At 36.1% G+C, this 25,782-nt stretch overlaps 1 protein-coding gene across 12 annotated transcripts in view; it reads left to right on the top strand.

Moving 5' to 3' along the window:
- Nucleotides 1–25,782, top strand: part of DLG1 (discs large MAGUK scaffold protein 1) — a 259,668-nt gene that overhangs the window by 168,583 nt on the left and 65,303 nt on the right. For all 12 annotated transcript variants that reach the window (XM_044919872.1, XM_021692594.1, XM_021692593.1 and 9 more), the window contains 2 exons: nucleotides 10,984–11,104; nucleotides 16,491–16,647. In XM_044919872.1, coding sequence (XP_044775807.1) covers nucleotides 10,984–11,104; nucleotides 16,491–16,647 — 278 coding nt within the window. The remainder of the gene's footprint in view (nucleotides 1–10,983; nucleotides 11,105–16,490; nucleotides 16,648–25,782) is intronic.

Here is a 25,782-nt window from a genome sequence, read left to right as displayed (position 1 = left end):
TTGCCCCCACCCCCACTTCCTCCTTGGCAGAATCCCTGCCGAGGTTCAGCTTGCTGTCTTCCTTCACTCCTGCTCCCTAAAAAAGCAGAACATCGCTGGAGAGAAGTACAAAACTGTAGTTTGTTATGACCATAAATTTCAGATACGGTCATACTCTTGTGGTTGTAACCAAAATATAGATAATAACCAAAATAGGGTACCCAGGAATAAAAGTAGGTTTCTTACTGAAGGGAAAAAAAAGTGCATTAGATCTAATAGAGAAGAACATAGTTTCTCTGCTGACATTAGAATGCTCATTCTGGTGCACTATGTGTCTTCTCGCTTTTAATTTATATTCTTTTCAGCTGGAAGGCCTCGTTGACCTTCTGCCTTGGTCACTGATCTCTTCCCACTTTTACTTCAAGTACTTCCACTTGCTTCTCTTCTAAACCTTGGAGGGCTTGGATCATTAACCTTGATACCTAAGGACAAAAAATTAGGCTCCCTTGTTTTGTAGTTCCCTGGGGAATCTTTTCAGTTAGGATGTGGGGTATAGGAAATAACATTGTTTTATCTGATCCTTCTTTGGGGCTGTCATTTCTTTGATAAGAACATTAATTTTTAGTCTCTGCTGTGTTGAGATACTATGCCTTATAGGTGAGAATGACTCTTCCAGAAAAGATCCATTGAATAAAGACACAGTCTGGATATGGCAGGGGGAAAAGTACCTTTTCTGGTTTGTGCAGTTGACTGAATTTCTTGTCCAGTTGTATATTGTTGTCATTGTTCAAACCAGAATTGATAATGCAGCAAAGAAATTTGAGTCAAAAATCAGTAAACTCTAGACTTTAAAAGGCCGGTGATTACAGAGGTTCACATGAGTGTCTGTTGCATTAGAGCAACATGCCAGTTCCCTTGAAAATCACAGATATTCTTGCTTATCACCCAGAAAAGACTGGACTTTGATAGTCAAGAGCCATGATAGAAAGCCCTTTGGCTTGAATGCAGAAGAGCATCTTAAATACGAACTAGACAGAAAAGAGTTACTGTCGAACACTGCAAACCTATAAAATGAAAGAAACACTAAACTTCAAGCCCTATACTATCAGTAGATGTTGTAACTTTTTCATTTTTGTATGATTAGAGAGAGATGTACCCATGCTGATAGAGCATACATTTTTTCCAGTACGCCATGATTTCATTTATTAGCAGTTGTCTTTTACACAGGTCGCTTCACACTCCTTTTACCTCTCAAGCCACTATAATAATTTGAACTAATGATCCTTGTATTTTTGTACTCCTGATTGTGTTACAATGCTTTGTGCATAGAAGACCATATATAGTGAAAGAAGAGACTGATGGTTAAGTAATGTATATTACAGCTGAATTTGGAAATGCTTTGTAACTTTATCATAAAGCCTCAGGAAATTAAATATTGCTTTCAGTGTATTTTGATAATGATGCAAATAATTCAGATGTGTTGTGTTTTTAAAATTACAACTGAAATGTATTGCTTATTTTCTCTTTTTTTAGAGAAAGAGAGAGAGCACACAAGTGCAAATAGGTGAGGGGCAGAGGGAGAGAGAGAGAACCTTTTTTTTTTTTTTTTTAAGATTTTCTTTATGAGAGAGAAAGAGCGTGAGAACAGGGTGAGGGGCAGAGGGAGAAGCAGACTCCCTGATGAGCAGGAAGCCCGATGCAGGGCTCGATCCCAGGACCCTGGGATCATAACCTGAGCTGAAGGCAGTCGCCTAACCAACTGAGCCACACAGGCGCCCGAGAGAGAGAGAATCTTAAGCAGACTCCATGTTCAGCAGTGAGCCTGACTCAGGGCTTGATCTCATGACCCTGAAATCATGACCCAAGCTGAATCAAGAGTGGAGCACTTAACCTACTGAGCCACTCAGGCACCCCTATAATTTTCTATTCTTAGCTCTCACTAGAATTACAACCTATCTATGATATTTACTATTATTAAAAGGAACCAAGCAAGAGGGGCGCCTAGGTGGCTCAGTTGTTAAGCGTCTGCCTTAGGCTCAGGTCATGACCCCAGGGTCCTAGGATCGAGCCCCACATTGGGCTCCCTGCTCGGCAGGAAGCCTGCTTCTCCCTCTCCCACTCCCCCTGCTTGTATTCCCTCTCTTGCTGTGTCTCTCTCTGTCAAATAAATAAATAAATCTTTAAAAAAGGAACCAAGCAAGAGATAGTTTTTGCTTATTTTTTATTTTTGCTTTTTACCAGGTTTCCATTCTTTTTTGCATGCATTAAAAAGAATAATTATAGGGGTGCCTGGGGTGGCTCAGTTGGTTAAGCATCCAACTCTTTTGATTTCAACTCAGGTTATGATCGAGCCCCACATTGGGCTCTGTACCCAGTGGGGAGTCTGCTTGAGATTCTCTCCCTCTCCCTCTTCCCCACCCCCACTCACGTGCATGCTTGCATGCTTTCTCTCTAAAATAAATCTTTTTTTAAAAAAGCATAATTATAAATTGGGTTGACAGATCTGAGCTGGTATCAGAGCACAGAGGTTTTTTTTAATAGATTTTATATTTTAGAGCAATTTTAGATTCACAGCAAAATTGAGCCAGAAGGTAGAGAAATTTCTCATAACACCACCTGCCCCCATCCATGCATAGCCTCCCCTATTATCAAACACCACCTGCCCCCATCCTGCATAGCCTCTGCTATTATCAATGTCCCCCACCAGAATGATACATTTGTTACAACTGATGAACCTACATTGCCACATCTTACCCAAAATTCACAGTTTACATTAGGTTTCACTTTTAATTGTACATTCTGTGGGTTTGAGCAAATATATAATGACCTTTTTCCACCATCATAGAATCATATAGAGTAGTTTCACTTACTTAAAAATCCTGTGTTCGGGCGCCTGGGTGGCTCAGTCGTTAAGCGTCTGCCTTCGGCTCAGGTCATGATCCCAGAGTCCTGGGATTGAGTCCCACATCGGGCTCCCTGCTTGGCAGGAAGGCTGCTTCTCCCTCTCCCACTCCCCCTGCTTGTGTTCCTGCTCTCGCTATCTCTCTCTCTGTCAAATAAATAAATAAAATCTTAAAAAAAAAAAAAAAAAATCCTGTGTTCTACCTGTTCTTTCTCTCCTCTAACCTGTAGCAACCACTGATTTTTTTACTGTTACCATAGTTTGGCCTTTTCCAGAATGTTATATAGCTTGTATCATACAGTATGTAGCCTTTTGAGGTTGGCTTCTTTCACATAGTAATGTGCATCCAAGGTTTCCCATATCTTTTCATGGCTTATAGCTCCTTTCTTTTTAGTGCTGAATAACTCTTTGAGTGTATCACAGTTTATTTATCCATTCACCAGTGGAAGGACATCTCGGTTTCTTATAAATTTTGGAAATTATGAATAAAGTTGCTTTAAGTATCTGTGAGCAGGTTTATGTATGGACATAAGTTTTCATCTCCTTTTGGTGAATACCAAGGAACATGATGGCTGGATCATATGGTAAGAATATGTTTAGTTTTATAAGAAATGGCCAAACTGTCTTCCAAATTGACTATACTCCAGCCATGAGAGTTCCTGTTGTTTCACGTTCTTACCAGCATTTGATGTTATCATTGTTCGGTATCTGGGCCATTCTAATAGATGTACAACAGTTTTAATTAGCATTTTCCTGATGACATATGGTGTGGAGCACCTTTTCATATACTTATTCACCATCTTTGGTCTTTGGTGAGGTGTCTGTTAAGGGTCTTTGGCACATTTTAAAATTGAGTTGTTCGTTATCTTACTGTTGAGTTTAAGAGTTCTTTGTATATTTTGGCCCACAGTCCTTTATCAGGTATGTCTTGCAAATATTTTTCTCCCAGTCTGTGGCTGATCTTTTAATTTTTTAGACAGTGTCTTTTTCAGAGCAGAAACATTTTAATGAAATCTAGCTTTTTTAGTCTTTTTTTTTTTTTCATGGATCCTGCCTTTGCTGTAATATCTAAAAGGTCATTTCCATATCCAGAGTCATCTAGGTTTTCTCCTATGTTATCTTCTAGGAGTCTTACAGTTTTGTGTTTCACATTCAGGTCTGTGATCCATTTTGAGTTAATTTTGTAAGGTTTATGTCTAGATTCATTTTTTTTTCTTTTGCATGTGGACGTCCAATTGTTTCAACACCATTTATTGAAAAGACTGTCTTTGCTCATACTGCCTTTGCTCCTCTGTCAGAGATCAGTTGACTATATTTATAGTATGCTTCTGGACTCTCTGTTCTGTTCCATTTATTTATTTTTCTGTTCTCTTTCCAATACCACACTGTCTTGATTACTCTAGCTTTATAGGAAGTCTTGAACTCAGGTAGTCTCAGTCCTCCAACTTTGTTCTTCAATATTGTGCTGTCTTTTGTGGGTCTTTGCCTCTCCGTATAAACTTCAGGATTAATTTGACAATATCCACAAAATAACTTGTTGGTATTTTGATTGGGATTGTAGTGAATCTGTAAATCAAGTTGAAAAGAACTAATTAGGGGCACCTGGGTGGCTCAGTCGTTAAGCATCTGCCTTCAGCTCAGGTCATGATCCCAGGGTCCTGGGATCGAGCTCCGCGGGAAGCCTGCTTCTCCCTCTCCCACGCCCCCTGCTTGTGTTCCCTCTCTCGCTGTGTCTGTCTCTGTCAAAAAATAAATAAAATCTTTTAAAGATAAATAAATAAAATAAAAAAGAACTAATTATCTTGACAGTATTGAGTCTTTCTACCCAGGAACATGGAATATCTCTTTATTTAACTCTTCTTTGATATCTTTCATCAGAATTTTATTGTTTTCTTCACATAGATCTTCTGTACATTTTGTTAGATTTATACTTAAGTATATCGTTTTGGGGGTGCTGATGTAAATGGTATTATCTTTTTAATTTCAAATTCCACTGTTCATTGCTGGCATATAGGAAAGCAATTGACTCTTTTTGGCAATTGACTTTTATATATTAACCTTGTATCCTGCAAACTTGCTAAGATTGCTTATTAGTTCCAGGAGTTTTTTTGTCGATTCTTTGAGATTTTCTACATAAATGATCATGACATCTGCAAACAAAGAGTTCTGTTATTTCTTTCTCAGTCTATATACCTTTATTTCCTTTTCTTGTCTTGCCACATTAGGTAGGACATTCTTTACTCGTTCCTCTTCTTAATGGTAAAACTTCAAGTTTCACACTCCTAAGTTTATAGATGCTCTTTAGCAAGTTGATGATACTCCCTTCTGTTCCTGGTTTACTGAGAGTTTATATCATAAATTGATACTGGGTTTTATCAAGTGCTTTTTCTGCATCCATTGATTTGATCATGTGACTTTTCTTCTTTAGCCTGTTGATATAATAGATCATATTAATTGATTTTCAAATGTTGAACCAGCCTTTGCATACCTGGGATAAATCCCATATGCTTATGGTTTACAGTCCTTTTTATACATTGTTGGATTTGATTTGCTAATAGTCTGTTGATTTTTCCATCTATGTTCATGAGAGATATTGTTCTGTAGTTGTTTTTTTTTTTTTTCCTTGTAATTTCTCTGTCTGGTTCTGTTGTTTGGGGTAATGCTGACTTCGTAGAATGAGTTAGGAAGCATACCCTTGGCTTCTGTCTGCTGGAAGAGATTATAGGGAATAGGTGTAATTTCGTCCTTAAATATTTGTTTGGTGGAACTCATCAGTGAACCTAGCTGGGCCTGATAGATTCTGTTTTGGAAGGCAATCAATTATTGATTCAGTTTCTTTAATAGATACTGGCTGTTCAGATGGTCTATTTTGTGTGTGTGGCTTTTGGCAGATTGTGTCTTTCAAGGAATTGGTCCATTTCATCTAGGTTATCAAATTTGTGGGCATAGAGCTGTTCGTAGTATTTCTTTATTATCCTTTTAATGTCCATGGGCTCTGTCGTGATGTCCCCTTCTGTCATTTCTGATATTAATAATTTTTCTTCTCTTTTTTTCTTAGTTAGCTTGGCTCAGGGCTTATTAATTTTATTGATCTTTTCAAAGAAGCAGCTTTTGGTCCTACTGATTTTCTCTTGATTCCCTGTTTTTTAATTTCATTGATGTCTGCTCTAATTTTTTATTTCTTTCCTTATTTTAATTTGCTCTTCTTTTTTAGTTTCATAGGGTAGAAGCTAAGATGACTCATTTTAGATTTATAGTATTGAATACATTCAATACTATAAATTTCCTTCTTAGCATTGCTTTCATTCTATCCCACAATTTTGATACACCATGTTTTGATTTTCACTTAGTTCAAAATATTTTTTAATTTCTCCAGAGATTTCTTTTTTGATCCATGTATTATTTAGGAGTATATTATTTAATCCCTACATATTTTGAGATTCTCCAGCTATCATTTTGTTACTGATTTATTTTCATTCCATTGTGATCTGAGAGCAGACATTGTATGATTTATTTTTTTTAATTTGTTAAGATGTGTTTTATGGCCCAGGATGTGGTCTGTCTTGGTGAATGCTCCATGTGAACTTAAGAAGAATGTATGTTCTGTTGTTGGATGGAGTAGTCTATAGGTATCCATTATATCCTGTTGATGAATGATATTGTTGAGTTCAACTATGTCCTTACTGATTTTCTGCCTCATATATCTGCCCATTTATAAGAAAAGAGTGTGGATCCATCTGTTTCTCCTTGCAGTTCTCTCATTTTGGCCTCACATAGCTTGACACTGTTGTTGGATGCATACATGTTAAGGATTGTTATATCTTCTTGGAGAATTGACCCTTTTGTCATTATGTAATGCCCTTCTTTATCCCTCATAACTTTATTTATTTTGAGTCTTTTCTGTCTGAAGTTAATGTAGTTACTCCCACTTCCTTTTATTAGTGTTAGAATGGTAATATCTTTCTCTATCCCTTTACTTTTCATCTATGTGTGCCTTTATAAAGTGCCTTTCTTATAGACTATTTAATTGGGTCTTGTTTTTGATCCACTCTGATAATCTTGGTCTTCTAATTGGTGCATTTAGACCATTGATGTTCATAGTGATTATTGGTACAGTTGGATTAATATCTATTATATCTGTTACTGTTTTCTGTTTGTTGCTCTTGTTTCTGTATTTGTCATCCACTCTTTTTCTGTCTTTTACAATTTTATTCAAACATTTTATTCCATTTTCTCTCCTTCCTTAACAGTTACAGTCTCGCTTTACTTTTTTTCAGTGGTTACCCTAGAGTTTGCAATATACATATCAACTAATTCAAGTCCACTAACACTATACAGCTTCACAGGTAGTGTAAGTACCTTAAAATAATCCTAATTCCTCACTCCCATCCCTTGTACCATTGCTGACATTCATTTCACTTATTCATATACACATATATATATACACACAAGCAAATACAGTTGAATACAGTGTTACTACTATTAGTTTCTGAGAAGTAAGATGTAATTCTTATCTTTGTACCTCTGTCAGTATAGTGGGTTTTTTTCCCTGTGACTTCTTTTAAGATTCCTCTCCTTCCCCCCACCTTTTTTCCTCTCATTTGAAAGGGATATTTCTACATGTAATTTTCTTGGCATTTAACCTAATTGGTGTTTCCTGAGCTTCCTAGATCTATGGTTTGATGTCTGACGTTAATTCTTAGTCATTATTGTTTCAAATATTTCTTCCATCCTTTCTCTCCTTCTACATTTGGTATTCCCATTTCTTACATGTTACACCTTTTGTAGCTGTCTCACCATTCTTGGATATTTTGTTTTGGGTTTCTTTTGTTTTGTTTTATTCTCTTTTTTCTCTTTGCTTTTCAGTGTTAGTGGTTGCTATTGAGATATCCTTAAATTCAGAGATTCTTTTTTCAGCCATTGCCAGACTATTAATAAGCCCATCAAAGGCATTCTTCATTTCTGTTAACAGTGTTTTTGATGTCTAGTATTTCATTTTGTTTCTCTTAGAATTCCCACCTCTCTGCTTACCTTGCTCATCTGTTTTTGCATACTCTCTATCCACTTGAGCCATTAGCATGTTAATCATTGTTGTTTTACTATTTTTTTTAGAAAGAGAGAGCAGGGGGGAGGGGCAGAGGATGAGGGAGAAAGAGTCTCAAGCAGACTCCACACTGAGCACCAGCCCAACTTGGGGCTTGATCTCATGATGCTGAGATCACGACCTGAGCCAAAACCAAGAGTTGAACGCTTAACTGACTGCGCAACCCAGGCACCCCTAATTGTTGTTCTAAATTCCTGGTCTGATATTCCAACATTGCTGCTATATCTGAGTCTGTTCTCATGCTTGCCCTGTCTCTTCCAACTGTGTTTTTGCCTTTTATTATGTCTTGTAATTTTTTCCTGATAGCCAGGCATGATGTACTGGGTAAAAGGAACTGCTGTAAATAGGCCATTAGTAATGTGATGATAAGGTGTTGGGGAGGGAAAGTGTTCCTAGTCCTGTGATCAGGTCTCAAGTCTTTTAATGAGTTTGCACCTCTGGAATGTAAGCTACACAGTGCTTCTCAGTATTCTTGCTTCCTCCCTTAGGTGGGATAGGATGACTAGAGTGGACTGGAGTTATTTCCCTTACCCCAGGTCACTGGTCTCTGATAAAACCCTAGCAGGCTAGGCTTTGATAATTTCTCCTGAGGGTAGACTCTGTTATGAAAAACAATGCTCTTGTGTATTTCAAAATGGTTTGTTTTCCCTTCCTCCTGTCAGCAGCACAAGATTTTTCTCTACTATTCACTGTGAGAGTCTGGTAGAGATCCAGGAGGTAAAACTCAAAAATGTGTCGGCTCCCCCAGTAACAGGATCCCTCAGGCGTGTTTTGGGTTTTGGGGAGGGGTTGTTTGGTTTTGGGGGGGTTTTTTCCTTCAGTTTACCATATTATTTTATTTTTTTTATTATGTTCAGTTAGCCACTGTATAGTATATAATTAGTCCTTGATGCAGTGTTCAGCAATTCATTAGTTAAGTATAACACCCAGTGCTCATCACAGCACCTGCCTTCCTCAATACCCATCACCCTTTTACCCCATCTGCCCACCCTCTTCCCCTCTGAAACCCCCAGTTTGTTTCTCAGGGTCTGTAGTCTCTCATGGTTCATCTCCCTCTCTGATTTCTCTGCCTTTGGATTTCCCTCCCTTCCCCTGTGGTCCTCCATGCTATTGCTTGTGTTCCACATATGAGTGAAACCATATAATAATTGTCTTTCTCTGTTTGACTTACTTCACTTAACATAATCCCCTCCAGTTCCATCCATGTCGATGCAAATGGTGGGTATTCATTGTTTCTGATGGCTGAATAATATTCCATTGTGTAGATATACCACATCTTCTTTATCCATTCATCTGTTGAAGGGCATCTCGGCTCCTTCCACAGTTGGGCTATTGTGGACATTGCTGCTGTGAACATTGGGGCACGGGTGCCCCTTTTTCTCACTACATCTGTATCTTTGGGGTAAATACCCAGTAATGCAATTGCTGGGTCATAGGGTAGCTCTATTCTTAATGTCTTGAAGAACCTCCATACTGTTTTCTAGAGTGGCTGTACCAACTTGCATTCCTACCAACAGTGTAAGAGGGTTCCCCATTCTTCACATCCTCGCCAACATTTGTTTCCTGTTTTGTTAATTTTTGTCATTCTAACTGGTGTAAGATGGTATCTCATTGTGGTTTTGATTTGTATTTCCCTGATGGCTAGTGATGTTGAGCATTTTTTCATGTGTCTGTTAGCCATTTGTACGTCTTTTTTGGAGAAGTGTCTGTTCATGTCTTCTGCCCATTTTTTGACTGGGTTATTAGTTTTTTGAGTGTTGAGTTTGAGAAGTTCTTTATAGATCTTGGATATCAGCCCTTTATCTCTAATGTCCTTTGCAAATATCTTCTCCCATTCTGTGGGCTGCCTCTTAGTTTCGTTGACTGTTTCCTTTGCTGTGCAGAAGCTTTTTATCTTGATGAAGTCCCAGAAGTTCATTTTTGCTTTTGTTTCACTTGCCTTTGGAGACATGTCTTAAAAGAAGTTACTGTGGCCGATGTGGAAGAGCTAATTGCCTATGTTCTCCTCTAGGATTTTGATGGGTTCCTGTCTCACATTGAGGTCTTTCATCCATTTTGACTTTATCTTTGTGTATGGTGTAAGGGAATGGCCCAGTTTCATTTTTCTATATGTAGCTGTCCAATTTACCCATCACCACTTATTGAAGAGACTGTCTTTTTTCCATTGGATATTTTTTCCTGATTGTCAAAGTTGACCATAGATTTGAGGGTCCATTTCCCCAGGAGTGTTTTTACTGGCCCATACTGAACCTCCAGCAATTTGCCAGTTACAGTTCAGGTTTCTCTACCCCAACACTAGTTCCCACCGAGGTTTCTGCTCTGGTAAGTTATAATTCTCTGTGTTCACCTACGATTTTCTCCAATTTGGGGGGCAGGAGTTTGCCCTGTCATCCCCCTTATCTTAAGGATCTAAGAAGAGTTACTGAATTTTTAGTTTGTTTAGCTTTTTAGTTGTTGTTAGAACAGAGAGTGATGACTTCCAAGCTTCTTATATGCCAAACTGGAAGCCGAAGTCCCTTAATTTATTGTAATATTTTCAAGCATAATCTTAGCCTATTTTTAAGTTTTTGGTTTTCATTATTTACAATTAAACTTGAAGTAATAGAAATTTTTTTAAACTTAACCTGCAAAATGACATCACAAAAATTAAGTTACTGTACTTTAGATTTTGTATTATAGTCTTTTCTAGGACAGTCTTTTAAATGACCTTTCCTGGATTTCACTATGCAAATCAGTTAATGTAAAACTACTTTTTAGTTCTGTTTTCTCAAGAGAAACCAAATACTATAAGTTTGCTTTACTGATCTGAATATCTATACTAGTTTTTACCTGGAAACTTGAGCCTGTCTAGTTTTTTACCTGGTAAGTCTTTTCTACGAACTTACGTAAATAAGCAGATACGAATTATACATTAACTAACCTTAAAATTGATAATCACAAATGCAGTACTGAATGGCTCATTTCACTTAAAGAGCTTTTTACTTTCTTTCTTTTGAAGCTTCTTCTCAACCTGTTGATAACCATGTTAGCCCATCTTCCTATTTGGGCCATACACCAGCATCACCAGCCAGATACTCACCTGTTTCAAAAGCAATGCTTGGAGATGATGAAATTACAAGGTAAGGAACTGAACATTTGTCTTTCTTAAAAAAAGCCAACTGTTAGAAGGAGTTATAATCAGTTTTCAGCCACAGTTTTCAGGACTAAAAAATTTTACTGATAGATAATGAACTTAAACCTTAATTTTTTTCATTGGAGGGTTCATTGAAGAGGCTGAAATATAAAAATGTTTTATATTCCAAATCACTGCCCTTTTTAAAAACATATTACTTATTTTTCAGGAATGGTTAATTGTTCTTAGAAATTAGCATAGGTAAAACTGAGTTAAGAATATACATATGTATATTTAAAACTAACTTTTCATATATTCCTATTTGTTATAGCAATCATTTGATTCATGTTTAGAATTCAACAAGTGATATTTTCTTTACTTAATATGTATGTTTGATAACCTCACTCCTAAAATTTACCTTGATCTGACTTTACTGTTTTAAATAAAGTTTGTAGGGGCACCTGGGTGGCTCAGTCGGTTAAGCATCTGCCTTCAGCTCAGGTTATGATCCCAGGGTTCTGGGATCAAGCCCCGCATCGGGCTCCCCGCTCAGCGGGAAGCCTGCTTCTCCCTCTCCCTCTGCCCGCTGCTCTGCCTGCTTGTCCTCTCTCTCTCTCTCTCTCTCTGTCAAATAAATAAATAAACAAATAATCTTTAAATAAAGTTTGTAAATCTGTCTTTTTATTCCCAAAGAACTCTTAAGTAGGTGGGAAAAAATAAGTGAAAAGTATTTTAGATCTTTTTCACGATTTAATATAGTAATAAGATGTTACATTTATACAGATAGCTCTATAATTTGTACAAGTATTTCATATTATAACATTTAACATTAAATGCTGATTAATGTCTATTTTATGTTTTTATTAATTGCATTGTTGACATTATTATTTTGAACTTTCAAAATTATAATTACTCTTTCAGACTCCTGACTCTAGGAGTCTTAAAGAGATCATTAAGGTCAGGTAGGAAAGAATATTCATCTCTGTCCTTTTTTTTCAAGAGTTAGCATTACTGGGCGCCTGGGTGGCTCAGTTGGTTAAGCGACTGCCTTCGGCTCAGGTCATGATCCTGGAGTCCCTGGATCGAGTCCCGCATCGGGCTCCCTGCTCAGCGGGGAGTCTGCTTCTCCCTCTGACCCTCCCCCCTCTCATGTGCTCTCTCTCATTCTCTCTCTCTCAAATAAATAAATAAAATCTTTAAAAAAAAAAAAAGAGTTAGCATTACTGAAAACTTAATTTATAAATATGTGCTCAGTAATTGTGTTTGGAGTGAAAATTAGCAGAAAAAACAGTGTTTGTGGTTATTTGTTTGTCATATGAATTTTCAAGGCTGTTAGTCTTTAGGCTGTGCTCCTATACTGATCTGTCATGGCTTTGTTGTTGTTTTCTAGTAGTGCCAATTTATAGAAGTAAAGAGGAAAAATAGTTAATGGCTTATCTAACCTTTAATTTCTACATATTTTTCAAACTAAAAAGTATGTTATATTGGTGTCTTCATTGCTGTTCCCCATCTTTTTTCATTACATCTCTTTTCTCTAGAATATTGTATTGGACTTTTTTAGTATTACACAAGTCTACCTGTCTTCTCTACTTTTCTGTGAAAATCAGGTGGTTGATCACTGCATATGCCTTCCTAAAACATGTGTTTTATCACTCCCTTTTGATAATTACACAACTTTGCCCAGATATGAAGTACAAAAATCTTTACCCTCATATTAGAAGTTCTCCACAATTTGACCCTAAGCAGTCTTTCAGAGGTTATCTCACGTTACCAATTTAAAAAAAGGAAAAGAGGGCACCTGGGTGGCTCAGTTGGTTAAGCGTCTGCTTTCAGCTCAGGTCATGATCTCAGGGTCTTCCTGGGATCCAGCCCTGTGTCAGGCTCCGTGCTCAGTAGGGGAGCCTGCTTCTCCCTTTCCCTCTGCCCCTATTCGTGTGCTTTGTCGCTCACTCACTCTGTCTCTCAAATAAATAAGTTAAATCTTTAAAAAACAAATAAAATAATATAAAATAAAAAAGGAAAAGAAAAGAAATCCCAACATACAGAAAATTGATAATTCTAAAGTTCATTTTTTTAACAGCTTTATTGAGATATGATCCACATATCATACACTTCTCCCATTTAAAATGTAAACTCAAAATTTTTTTGTATATTACATTTTTTTTTTTAAGGAATTTTTTTTAAAGATTTTACTTATTTGACAGAGAGAAAGAGTACAAGTAGGGGGAGCGGCAGGGAGAGGGAGAAGCAGGCTCTTGCTGAGCAGAGAGCCTGATGCGGGGCTCGATCCCAGGACCCTGGGATCATGACCTGAGCCGAGGGCAGACGTTTAACGAACCACCTGAGCCACCCAGGTGCCCCACATTATTAATTTTTTTAAATGTGCGATTCATTGGCATTAATTGCATTCCCTACATTAGGAAATCATCACCACTATCTATTTCCAGAACCTTTTTGCCACCTCAAACAAACAAAATTAAGCAGTAATTCCCATTTTCCTCTCCTCCCAGTCCCTGGTAACCTCTAGTCTAGTGTACTTTGTGTCCTATACGTTTGCCTATTCTAGATTGTTCATATAAGTATAATCTTACAACTCTTTTGTGTCTGACTTCTTTCATTTAGCATAGTGTTTTCAAGATTCATCCATGTTGTGTAGCATGTATCAAAACTTTATTCCTGGGGTGCCTGGGTGGCTCAGTCAGTTAAGCGTCTGCCTTTGACCCAGGTGATGATCCCAGAGTCCTGGGATGGAGCCCTGCATCGGGCTCCCTGCTTAGCAGGGAGACTGCTTCTCCTTCTACCTCTGCCTGCCGCTCCCCCCCTGCTAGTGTGCTCTCTCTCTGTCTCTCTGTCAAATAAATAAAGAAAATCTTTAAAAAAAAAAAAAGTCTTCATTCCTTATGTAAGCTGAAAATATTCCATTATGTGTATATACCACATTTTACTTATCCATTCATCTGTTGATGGACATTTGGCTTATTTCCACCTTTTGGGTATTGAGAATAATGCTCTGATAAACATTGGCTTGCACGTATCTGCTTGCATCCTTGTTTTCACTTCCTTTGAATATAGACTGAGGAGTGGAATTGCTGAGTCACACAGTCAATGTATGTTTACATTTATGAGGAATCATTTGTTCTTTATAGCACCCACACCATTTTACATTCCCACCATCAATATATGAGGGTTCCAGTTTCTCCACAACCTCACCAATACTTGTTTTTTCTCTTCCGTTTTGTTTTATAGCCATTGTAGTAGGTGGGATGTATCTCGTGATTTTCATGCATTTCTCTAATGACTAATAATGTTGAACATCTTTTCATGTGCTTATGTTATTTGAAAAACCAGAATTTATTTTCCTCTGAAATACTGCTGGATTTTAGCAGAATATTTTATTATTTATATAAAATTTATATTTATATAAAACTAATTCATATATATGTGTGGCTTTTTGCTTCATACAAATATATTTTTTTCTTTTCAAGTTTTTATTTAAATTCCAGTTAGTTAGCACACAGTGTAATGTTAGTTTCAGGTGTAGAATTTAGTGATTTATCACTTACAAAAAACACCCAGGGCTCATCACAAGTGCCATCCTTAATACCCATCACCCATTTAACCCATCCCCCCTCCCACTTCCTCCATATATGTTTTAAAGTAGTAGAAACCTTAAACTGTGAGTCCATCATCTAACAGTGAAATAAAACATCAATATAGTGTAACCTGTTTTGTGCCCTGATCTATCCTGCCTCTTCTACACTGCCTCACCAAGTGAACTATTTTCCTGAATTTGGATTTATTATTCCATTTTTTTATATATGTGTATATGTGTTTAATATTTTCTAAACAATTATTTGGTTTTGCTGTATTTGATAAGAAAGTATAATTTTGTTAACCCTGTAAGGGAACTGACAAAGCTGATTAGTGATGAAAACCTATGTATGACTAGAAAATGCCAGTTTAGGTTTTTAGCAAATACTTAAGATTAATTCCACATTATATGGAAGGATCCCTAAAATTCATTTTTTAAAAATATTTACCTCTGGGGGCGCCTGGGTGGCTCAGATGGTTAAGCATCTGCCTTCTGCTCTGGTCATGATCCAAAAGTCCTGGGATTGAGCCCCGCCCACATTGGTCTCCCTGCTCAGCAGGGAGTCTGCTTTTCCCTCTCCCTGCCGCTCCTCCTGCTGGTGTGCGCGTGCTCTCTCTCTCTCTCTCTCTGTCAAATAAATAAAATCTTTAAAAAAAAAATTACTTCTGTTAAGCTTTTTGTTACCAATAGCTTTTTGAAATGTTCTAGAAAAATCCAGTTAAATTTTAAAAATATTTACCAAATATGGTACATTCTAATTTCAAATGATATTCTGTATCTCATCATACCTGCTGCTGGAATTTTCATGGTCTTACCAGAGGTATAAATGGTATTCACACAACCATTTATAACTGGCAGCAAATGTTAAACACTAGTAGTGGTAAGCTATATTCTGATTTCAGAGATTTTAAAAAATAGGGGATGGGGGAGAAGGCTCATCTTAGAATGGGTGAACAGCAGAGAGAGAGAGAGAGATGGAAGTATGTGATTTAAGAAGTAAAAAATAATTATTTTATATAAAAAGTTTAGAGATGGGCAGTTCCAGCAATTGTGTAGCAACCCTTAGGTCCATGGTATCTCTGGGATTCTTCTGGTCTTACCTTCATGGTTAGAATATGTCTAAATCAGTAATGGGATTTTATTGTTCATTTTTTGTGTGGGGGTTATTTTGGGTGGGGAAGGGAACAAAATGTGCTTTGTTTTTGTTACGGTCTATCTTTCCTTGGGAAATGACAATAAAATTTACCTTTATTTCTCAGAGGCCAAAATAGGGTCTTAGCCTCAACTTAGCAAAGAGGAATGAGATTGCTATGACTGGCTTAGGTTAGTCATGATTCATCCTTTTGAGACTGGAAAAAGGGTCTACCTTTTCTAAGACAAAGGTTTATCTGCCTTTTACAACATCTAGGAAGTAAGGGCAGTGACTGCTTCCTAAGTAATAAGATGTGTACAACATCAGTTTTTCTTAAGTGTATATATTTCTTGAGTAGGTTCTTTATGTCATTATTTTTTTTAATTACCACAATTTTTTCTCCTTTTTGTTTTAGTTTCATGTTTGTTTTTTAACAAAAATCACTGGTTTTTAACATGGGTTTTTTAGCTTTTATTTAAAATTAGAATTTTTCCTTTTAATTTCTAAGCCTCTTGGAATCTCTACTCTGTCTTGAAAACCTTTTTAACTTTCATCTAGCTTTCTTTATAGTGTGATAATATAAGAGTTATCAGTAGAGCATTCTCACTGATACAGTGTCAAGTTCTATATAAAATTTCTAAGGTGTTCAATATTTTCCTAATTTTTTAGGGAACCTAGGAAAGTTGTTCTTCATCGTGGCTCAACAGGCCTTGGTTTCAACATTGTAGGAGGTGAAGATGGAGAAGGAATATTTATTTCCTTTATCTTGGCTGGAGGACCTGCTGATCTTAGTGGAGAGCTCAGAAAAGGAGATCGTATTATATCGGTAGGATATGTTAATCAAATTATGTTTTTATTATTACAACTATGACCTGACCTATTATTAAAAGTTTTGTTTTTTACATCCTAAAGTTATGGGAGATATTTTGGTTATTTTCTTACCATTTTGCAACTGAATTGTAGGATTGCAGTGTTGTCAGAGAACATGTTCTATAGGATAGATTTTCTTTTGATATTTGACTTACCTGTAAGCAGGTCAGTCTTTATAAATGTGCTTGAAGAAAGTATGTATTCTCTATTTCTTGACTGCAAGGTTATCTGTATGTTTATTTATGTAGTGCAGATCTTCTTTATACTTTAACCTGTTGTCTGTTTGATCTATTATTAAAAGAAATTTTTTAAGCTTCTCAATGTGATGGTGGGTTTAGCAGTTTGTCCTTGCAGTGATGTTTAATTTTTATATCTTTGAAACTATATTATTAGATGCATCTAAGTTTAGAATCATTATTCCTTCCTGGTGAGTTGAAATTTTTTATCATTATGTAGTAATCCTCTTTATAGTAATGGTTTTTACCCTAGAAGCTATGTTGCCTGATATTAATATGGCTCTTTTTGGCTTGATATTTGCTTCATCAAATTATCTTTATTTCACCCTCACTTGTAAATATAATTCAGTGTAAAGTGCTAGGTTGACAGCTGTTGTCTATCAGTACTTTGAAGATACTGTTTTATGCTATCTGGCTTCTTTCGTTGCTATTTACGAAGAAGATCTGCACTGTATCTTGTTTGCAAGTGATTTGGTTTGTTTTTCTTTTTTTCCACTGACTGCTTTTTAAAGTCTCTTACTTTTTTTGGTATACTACAGTTTAACTAAAATGTGTTTATGTCTAGCATTTTATTTATTCTGTTTGGGATTCATTCTGCTTCCTGGATCAGAGGAGTCCTGTCTTTAATCAATTCTGGAATCTTAGCCAGTATTTTTTCAAATTTTGCCTTTCCCACATTGTGTGGATTCTGTCCTCCTTCAGTTCCTTTGAGAGGATATTATCTTTCTGTTCTGCATGTCTTTTAACCCGTTTCATATTTATCAACTCTCTCTCCTTGTACTTAATTTCAGTCATATCTGTTTTCTAGTTCGTAAATTTTCTTCGTCTGCTCTTTAAGCCAAAACTAATTTTTTAATTTCAGAGTACCCTTTGCTTTCTAGAAATTCTTTCTGGTTTTTTTTTCAGTCTGTCTTGATGGTTTTTGTGGATTCTTTGTTATTTATAGTTTCTAATATTCTTTTAGATTTTTCCTCTATTTTATCTTAAGTGCTATAAGTAATAGTTGTATTTTTTGAAGCTTATAGGTAACTAATACATGTGACCTGTGATAAATTGTTTTATTCTAAATTTTACATTGTGAGTTTGTTCTCAGTAGTACTTGATAGAGTGATGGGAGAAAGAGAAAGAATAGATGGGGATGGGGGAAACCAGCCAAAACTGTACCTAACATGTAATGGCATCACTGGACTAGGAAAAACTAATAAAAATTCTAGGAAGCCACAGAGCAAGTCTTAACACCTGTCAACTCTTTCCCATTGGTCTTCACTGAGTGCTCAGATGCAATAAACCAAAGGTTGGGAACCAACAGAAGAGAACTGAGAAAAAAATCATTACTGAATCATACAAGGTACCTGCTCAATAAAAATAGGGGACCTTGGGCAGATCTGTGAAAACCAGCCCTGGGAACTCTGTACTTGAGCTGTTAAGATATAAGGGTTGGGGGGAGATAAGAGAGTTCAGAAAAAGCCCTCTGAGACTATGTGGACAGAGTGATATCTCCAAGACACAGCAAGCCTGGGACAGATCTTGAGAACAAAGAGAACTTAAAGCTGGCAGCAGGTTAATAAAGCAGACAGTTTTAGAAGTCAGTAGTTCGGCTATAAAACGCTAAGTGATCCTGGTAGTCTCCAGGATCTAGTGCTAATACTCTCACCTTACGTCCCTCGGGGGAAAACGTCTTAATCCTGCTCTCAGAACATCTGAAGCTAAACTTAATTAAAACTGCAATAAAATATAGTTGTAGTTCCTCCCACTGTTGTGGTCCAACACAAGGGTTGTTCCCTATTCTGGGATTAAATAGTGCTTGTTTCAGCCTCTATTGTTATTTTATCTGAAATTGTCTATTTTAGAATTAAAAATTACAAAACATGCCAAAAAAGGAAGAAAAGAAAACTAGTTGTCAAGACAGAAAGCAGTCAATAGAATTAAATCAAGAGAAGGCTCAGATAGATGTTCAATTTATCAAACACGGACTTGAAAATAAGTATGATAAAATCATGATGAGGATGAGGTGATGTTGATAAATACTAAAGAATACAGGAGTAAAGGTAGAAAATATGGATGAAAAGATTGGAGAATTTAGACAAAGACATCAATACTACAAAAAAGGATCCATGGAATGGCTAGAAATTTTTAAAAAAAACTGTCAAAAATGAAAATTTTATTTAAAAGACTTAATAACACACTGGACTCAACAAAGGAAGGAATCCGTGAACTTGAGCATAAGACAAAGTTTCCAACCTGAAACTTAAGGAGCAGTGTGTAGAATTTGGGAAGAAAAAGCAGACCAGAGCATCCAAGATCTATGGAACAGCATCAGTCTAATAAAGAGGAGACAGAATCTCTGAAAACATAATGACTATTTTCTAAAACTGATGAAAAATACCAACCCACAGGTCTATGAAGCTCAGCAAACAAGACCTAGATATACTAGAAAGCTACACTAAAGAGCACTTGTTAAAAGCAGTCTTAGAAACAACACATTACCTACATAGGAACAATACAAATGACAACTGACTTCTCGATAGAAATATTAGAAGGCAAAGCCAACTGAAGGATATCTTTAAAGTGCTTAAGGAAAAAACTGTAAATCTAGAATCCTATATCCAGTGAAATTATTTAAGAGAAATGAAGTTGAAATAAAGACATTTTCAAACAGACAAGCAGCTTAGAGAATTTGTCCCTTGCAAACCTACAAGAAATACTAGAAGAAATTGTTCTGGTTAAGGAGAAATTATATCAGATGAAACCCTAGATCTGCAGAAGGAAATTAAGACCAACAGAAGGGGTACCTGGATAAATATAAAATATACATTTTTTAATTTTTTAAAAAATAATTGTACATATTTGGTAAGACTATTAGCTATTTAAAACAAAAATAATTGCATTATATACTAGGGGTTATTGACATACAGAAGTAAAATATAAGGGTACTAGAGCACAAATTGACAGGGAAAATGGAATTATACTAGTGTTTCTCATAGTTTGTGAAGTGATATAAAATTATTTGAAAATAGACTGTGAGATCTTATATTTACATGTCATTATTTCTGGAGGAAGCCCTAGAAATACTCCCAAGAGCTGTAGTTTTAAAAATTCAATACAGGGAATAAAGTGAAATATGAAAAAAATACGTGCTTCTTATAAACAGAGGCAGAAAAGGAGGGGAAAAAAGAGGAAGTAAAAAGCAATATGAAGATGTGAGATTGAAATCCAACTCTGTTAGTATCTACATTGCAGTTAACACTCTTAAGATGCAGAAATTATTAGCTTGGTTCAAATAAAACCAAGACCCAAATATATACTCTTCACCAGAAATTCACTTTAAAAAATATATAAAGACTCGTATGTTCTAAGTAAGAGAGTAGAAGAAAGTAAACTATATAAACAAAATATGAAAGATGGTGTGACATACTCCTGTGAGGCAAAATACACTTCACGACAAATAGTATTATTGATAGATTTTTTTATAATGATGAAAAACATTATTTAATCATGAAGACATAACAGTGTTCAGTGTGCATGTGCCTAATAATTCATTCAAAATACATGAAGCAAAAATTGCCAGAACTAAGGAAAGAAATGGAAAAATCTACAATCAAGTTGGGGATTTAAACACCTTCTTCCATAATTGATAGAATAAGTAGACAAAAGAAAAAAGAAATTTGTGTCCTTATCACTCATCATCTACAAAAATTAATTCGAAATGGATGATAGAACTAAATTTCTAGGGGCGCCTGGGTGGCTCAGATGGTTAAGCGTCTGCCTTCGGCTCAGGTCATGATCTCAGGGTCCTGGGATCGAGCCCCGCATCGGGCTCCCTGCTCACTTTGAAGCCTGCTTCTCCCTCTCCCACTCCCCCTGCTTGTATTCCCTCTCTCGCTGTGTCTCTCTCTGTCAAATAAATAAATAAAATCTTAAAAAAAAAAAAAATCAGTCTTAAGGGTTTTCTGTATTTCGTGACAGTGTCTACACAACATATGCAGTTGTCAAACTCTTAACTGTAAGCTAAAAAGATGAATTTATTGAAGGTAAATTATGCCTAAATAAAAGGAGACACAGGTGATCCTTGAACAACACGGGGTTGAACTGCATGCGTCCACTTATGTGCAGATTTTTTGGATAAATACAGTCTAGTATACTAAATGTATTTTCCTTATGATTTTCTTTTTAAGATTTATTATTTGAGAAAGAGAAAGCATATGAGTGAGGGGAGGAGCAGAGGGAGAAGGAGACAGTCAGACTTTCCACTGAGCAGGGAGCCTGATGGGATGGCAGGGCTCAACCTGAGCTGAAATCAAGAGTCAGACACTTAACTGACTAAGCCAGGTGCCGCCCCCGCCCCCATGATTTTCTTAATAACATTTTCTGTAGTTTATTGTAAGAATAAAGTATATAATACATACACAATTGGTAAGACTTCTAGTCAACAGTAGGCTATTATTAGTTAAGATTTTGAAGAGTCAAAAGTTATATGTGGATTTTTAACTGTGGAGGGCCAGCATATATCCCATATCTCACCCAGTTGAATGGCTAAAAAAAAAAAAAATTGATGACAAACATTGGTGAGGATGTGGTGCACTGGTAGCTCCCATTCATTACTGTTGGGCATATTGTACAGTCACTACAAGAATTTTGGGGGAAGTTTTTGAGAAATTAAACATACAACTAACCTTATCACCCAGATTTTACCCAAGAAATCATGTCTACAGAAACACTTAACAGAAATGTTCATAACAGCCTTATTAATAATAATTTAGATCTGGAAATGACTCAAGTGTCCATCAATAGTCAAGTAGCTAAATAAGTTGGAGTACATTTATACAATATAATGCTTACCAATAAATAACAAACTACTGAAACACAACAGCATAGATAACACTAAAGAACATCACATTGAGTAAAAACACCACAAAAACACATACAGTAAGATTCCAGTTACATGATAATCATGAGTAGACAATAATTTCTAGTGAGAGAAGTCAGTGGTTGCTGGTGATTATATTGATTATAAAGAGGTATGATGGAAATTTCTGAGTTGGATGATGGAAAATGTATATATCTTGTTTGCATTTGTGGTTTCATGTGTGTATACAGTTGTTGAAAATTCTTTCAACTGAACTGTTCAAATTTTTACATTTTATTGCTTGTAATTTCATACTGTAATTTAAATTTTTTAAATAAGTTATAGTGTGATAAGGACAAATTGGTGGAAAGGAATCAATTTGTTAAAAATAAATGTTAGACTAATTAGCTAGTTGTTTGGGGGAATAAAATTAGCTTAGAGCCTTACTTCACACTTTGTGTCAAAATAAATTTTCAGTTGGCTTAGAGTTAGGTGCAAAATATTCAAAGCAAAAATAGATGTTTTTTTAAATTGTCCATGTGGGACAATTTTATATGGGTCACTGACATACTGCTACAGTATGTTAGACTGACCGACGCAAACTCGTTCACCCAGAACTTTCCCAGCTTTAGCGCTGAAAGCCCCATGTCTGGAAATACCTTTAGTCTTGATTTTAAAACTGAAAATCCAAGACAGTCCAGGCCATTTGCTCACCCTAATGTGAGTGTAAGTTACATACAGCCTTATGTTAGGCTATATGCATCAATAGCCTTAACATTTTAATGCTTACTAAACTTCTCCAGGGAAGTAGCCTGAGAGCAGTAGGAAAAACCTCAGGAGGAAAACATGAAAAAAGATACTCAAAACTAAAAGAAAAGCCTGTTAGTCAGGAACAAACTAATTTAAGTACCTCATTAGACAAAATTGAGCTGTTTTCAGTCTTCATCTTGAATCAGGATCACTTCAAGGCCTTGTTAAAAAACAGATTCTTAGACCCCATCCCTGAAGTTTCCAATTCAGTATGACTTGGGTAGGATCTAAAATTCTATATTTCTAACAAGTTTTCATGAGATACTGATGTTGCTGCTCTGGGGACCAAACTTTAAACTACTATTCTAAAGACCATCCCTCTTATTGGTGTTCTTAATGATAGCCCACATCACTGAGAAAAGTATAAATAAGTTACTTGGGAAAGCATGGAAATAAATCATAGGTTTTATAAAATATTCTTTCTGATAAATTTAATTTTGTTGAAGAAAGAAGCTTTGAAATCAAGATTCATTACATATATAGAACACTGTAGTTTTCAGTATGGTATAAATTAGGTATTACAGTTATTCCAGTTATGAGAAGTATGATGTAGAATACAATTTATGTTTGCTAAAAATTTAGATTCATAGAATCTTAGAATCACAAGTGACCCAAAAGACTTCTCTCCTCTATAAAGAAAGTGAGAAAAGTAGCCAAAATTGTCAAAATGAAGTTGTTCAGAACTCTGGAATTTAACCAAAGGCTTGCAGCAATTCAGGAAGTTTATTCCAAAAAAAAGCTAAATCTTCATAAGAGGGAGCTTTTGGAGTATTAACTTGCTTAAGTCCCATCCTCTGCTCTCCAGCATCGCATTAGTCTTGAGAAATAGTCCATTTATAGTGAAAATCAGTAACCTCACAGCCACTAGAGAGCAAGATGCAGGTAGAACTTTCAGAGCGTCTTTCCCGATAATTGTCATAATTTGACCTGTCTGGTGGTTCTTTAAGAACCCATTTGCAAAGCTCTCTGTTTTGACCTGAATCAGAGCTCCACTAATGCAAAAGCCTTTTTCCCTGGGGTATTTGTCAAAACAGTTATAGGCACATATGACTGCCTGAGACATTGGGTAATAGTTGAAGCAAACAGTATATTAATCAAAAGCTTAAAAGGATAAACTGGGGAATGAGTCTCCATTAAGGCCTTTGAAAAAACTCTGACATAGTCCTTGGACTCTAGGAAGACACATGTATGTTCTGGACACTGCATATTCAGGGAAGACCTGAAAAGGTCCTAACCTCTCACCTCTGACTGATCATGAGGCTCTGGGTGAACAGGAAGTGACAAGGCAGAGTTATCAGTTGCCTAGCTGTGTTTTGAAGGCATTACCCAACATGTAAACAGAGCCCTTCAGCAAAGAGTCCAGGCATTAAACAAAATCTCTTTCCAGTCATTAACTGACCACCAAGCTAACCAGGCAGAGACTTCATTGGCAAACACATCAAAAAATACAAATTTCATAGAAATTTCACCAAAACCGACTATCGTAAGCCACAACAATAACAAGCCCTGGGCAGGAGGACATATCTGATTTCTAGAGTTGCTACATTATATTATTTTAAGTGTCTAGTTTTCCACAAAAAAATCATGAGACATGCAGATAAACAAGAAAATGTGGCCTATACACAGGGCGGGGAAAGCAGTCAATAGAAACTGTCCCTAAGGAAGCAGAACATTGGATTTACCAAACCAAGACATTAAATCAGATATTTTAAATATGTTCAAAGAACTAAATAATGAAAGGAAAAATAAAGGAACAATATCTCAGCAGGTAGAGAATACCAATAAAGAGATTTCTATTATAAAGAAGAACCAAATAGAAACTCTGGAGTTGAAAGATACAATAACTAAAAAGCAGAAGTGCTCTAGACAAACTCAGCAACAGCTATGAGCTAGCAGAAGAAAAAATCAGCAAACTTGAAGATACACCTCTTGAGATTATCCAGATGAAGAACAGGAAAAATAAAAAAATAAAAAAATTAAGAGCCTCAAAACCTTGTGGGGATATCATCAAGTGTATAGCATATACGTAATGAAGTCACAGAATGACAGGAGAGCTAGGAAGTGCCAGAAAGATTGAGTAAATAATGACTGAAAACTTTCAAAATGTGATGGAAAAATATTGTACCACATCTGAGAAGCTTAGTGATGCACTCCAAGTAGAATAAATTTGAAGAGATCCATACTGTGCACATACCATAATCCAACTGTCAAAAGACAAATATTGAATCTTGATAGTAGAGAGAAATGATTCATTACATATAGGGAATCTTCAATAATATTAACAGTGATTTCTCATCAGAAACCATGGAAGCCAGAAGACAGTAGGATGACATACTCAAAGTTCTGAAAGAAAAAAAGTTATTAACCAAGGATTCTATATCCAGGAGCAAAACTATCCTTCAGAAATGACAAATCAAGACATTCCCAAGTAAACAAAAGCTGAGGAAGTTCATCTCTAGTAGATCTGTCCTGCAAGAAATACTAAAGGGAATCCTTCAGACTAAAATAAAAGGACAGTAGACAGTAACCTAAATCCATATGAAGAAATAAAGAGTGTTGTTAAAGGTAACTACATAGATAAATGTAATACAGTAGAAGTGTATTTTTTGTTTGTAACTCCTTTTTTCTCCTGATTCAAAAGACAACTGAATAAAGCAATAATTTAAATCTGTGCTGATGGGCACACATTTTAAAAAGATGTAATTTATGTGACAATAGTATCACAAGGCAGGTAGAGGGCACAGAGTTTTATATACCAATGAAATTAAGATGGTATAATCCAAAGTGTAGAACACTATGTTAATTATAATCCAGAGATAAATAGCTGAAAATACATATAATAAACAAGGGAGTTAAAATGGTACACTAGAAATTATCTGTTTAACAAAAGAAGGTAGAAATGGAGGAATGAAGGAACAGAAAAGATATCAGACATGAAAAAAACAAATAGCAAAATAGATGACACAAATCTTTTTCAATAACTACATTAAATGTAAATGAATTAAACACTCTAATTAAAAGACAGATATTAACAGGGTAGATTAAAAAAAAAAAAAAAAGAAAACAGGATCCGGGGTGCACCTGGGTGGCTGAGTCAGTTGATCGTCTGACTCTTGGTTTTGGCTTAGGTCACAATCTCAGGACTGTGAGATCGAACCCTGTGTGGGGCTCTGTGCTCACTGGGGAGTCTGTTTGAGTC

Source organism: Neomonachus schauinslandi, chromosome 1, assembly GCF_002201575.2.
Source record: "Neomonachus schauinslandi chromosome 1, ASM220157v2, whole genome shotgun sequence".
Classification (NCBI taxonomy): domain Eukaryota; kingdom Metazoa; phylum Chordata; class Mammalia; order Carnivora; family Phocidae; genus Neomonachus; species Neomonachus schauinslandi.
This window is presented reverse-complemented; position numbering and strand designations above follow the sequence as displayed.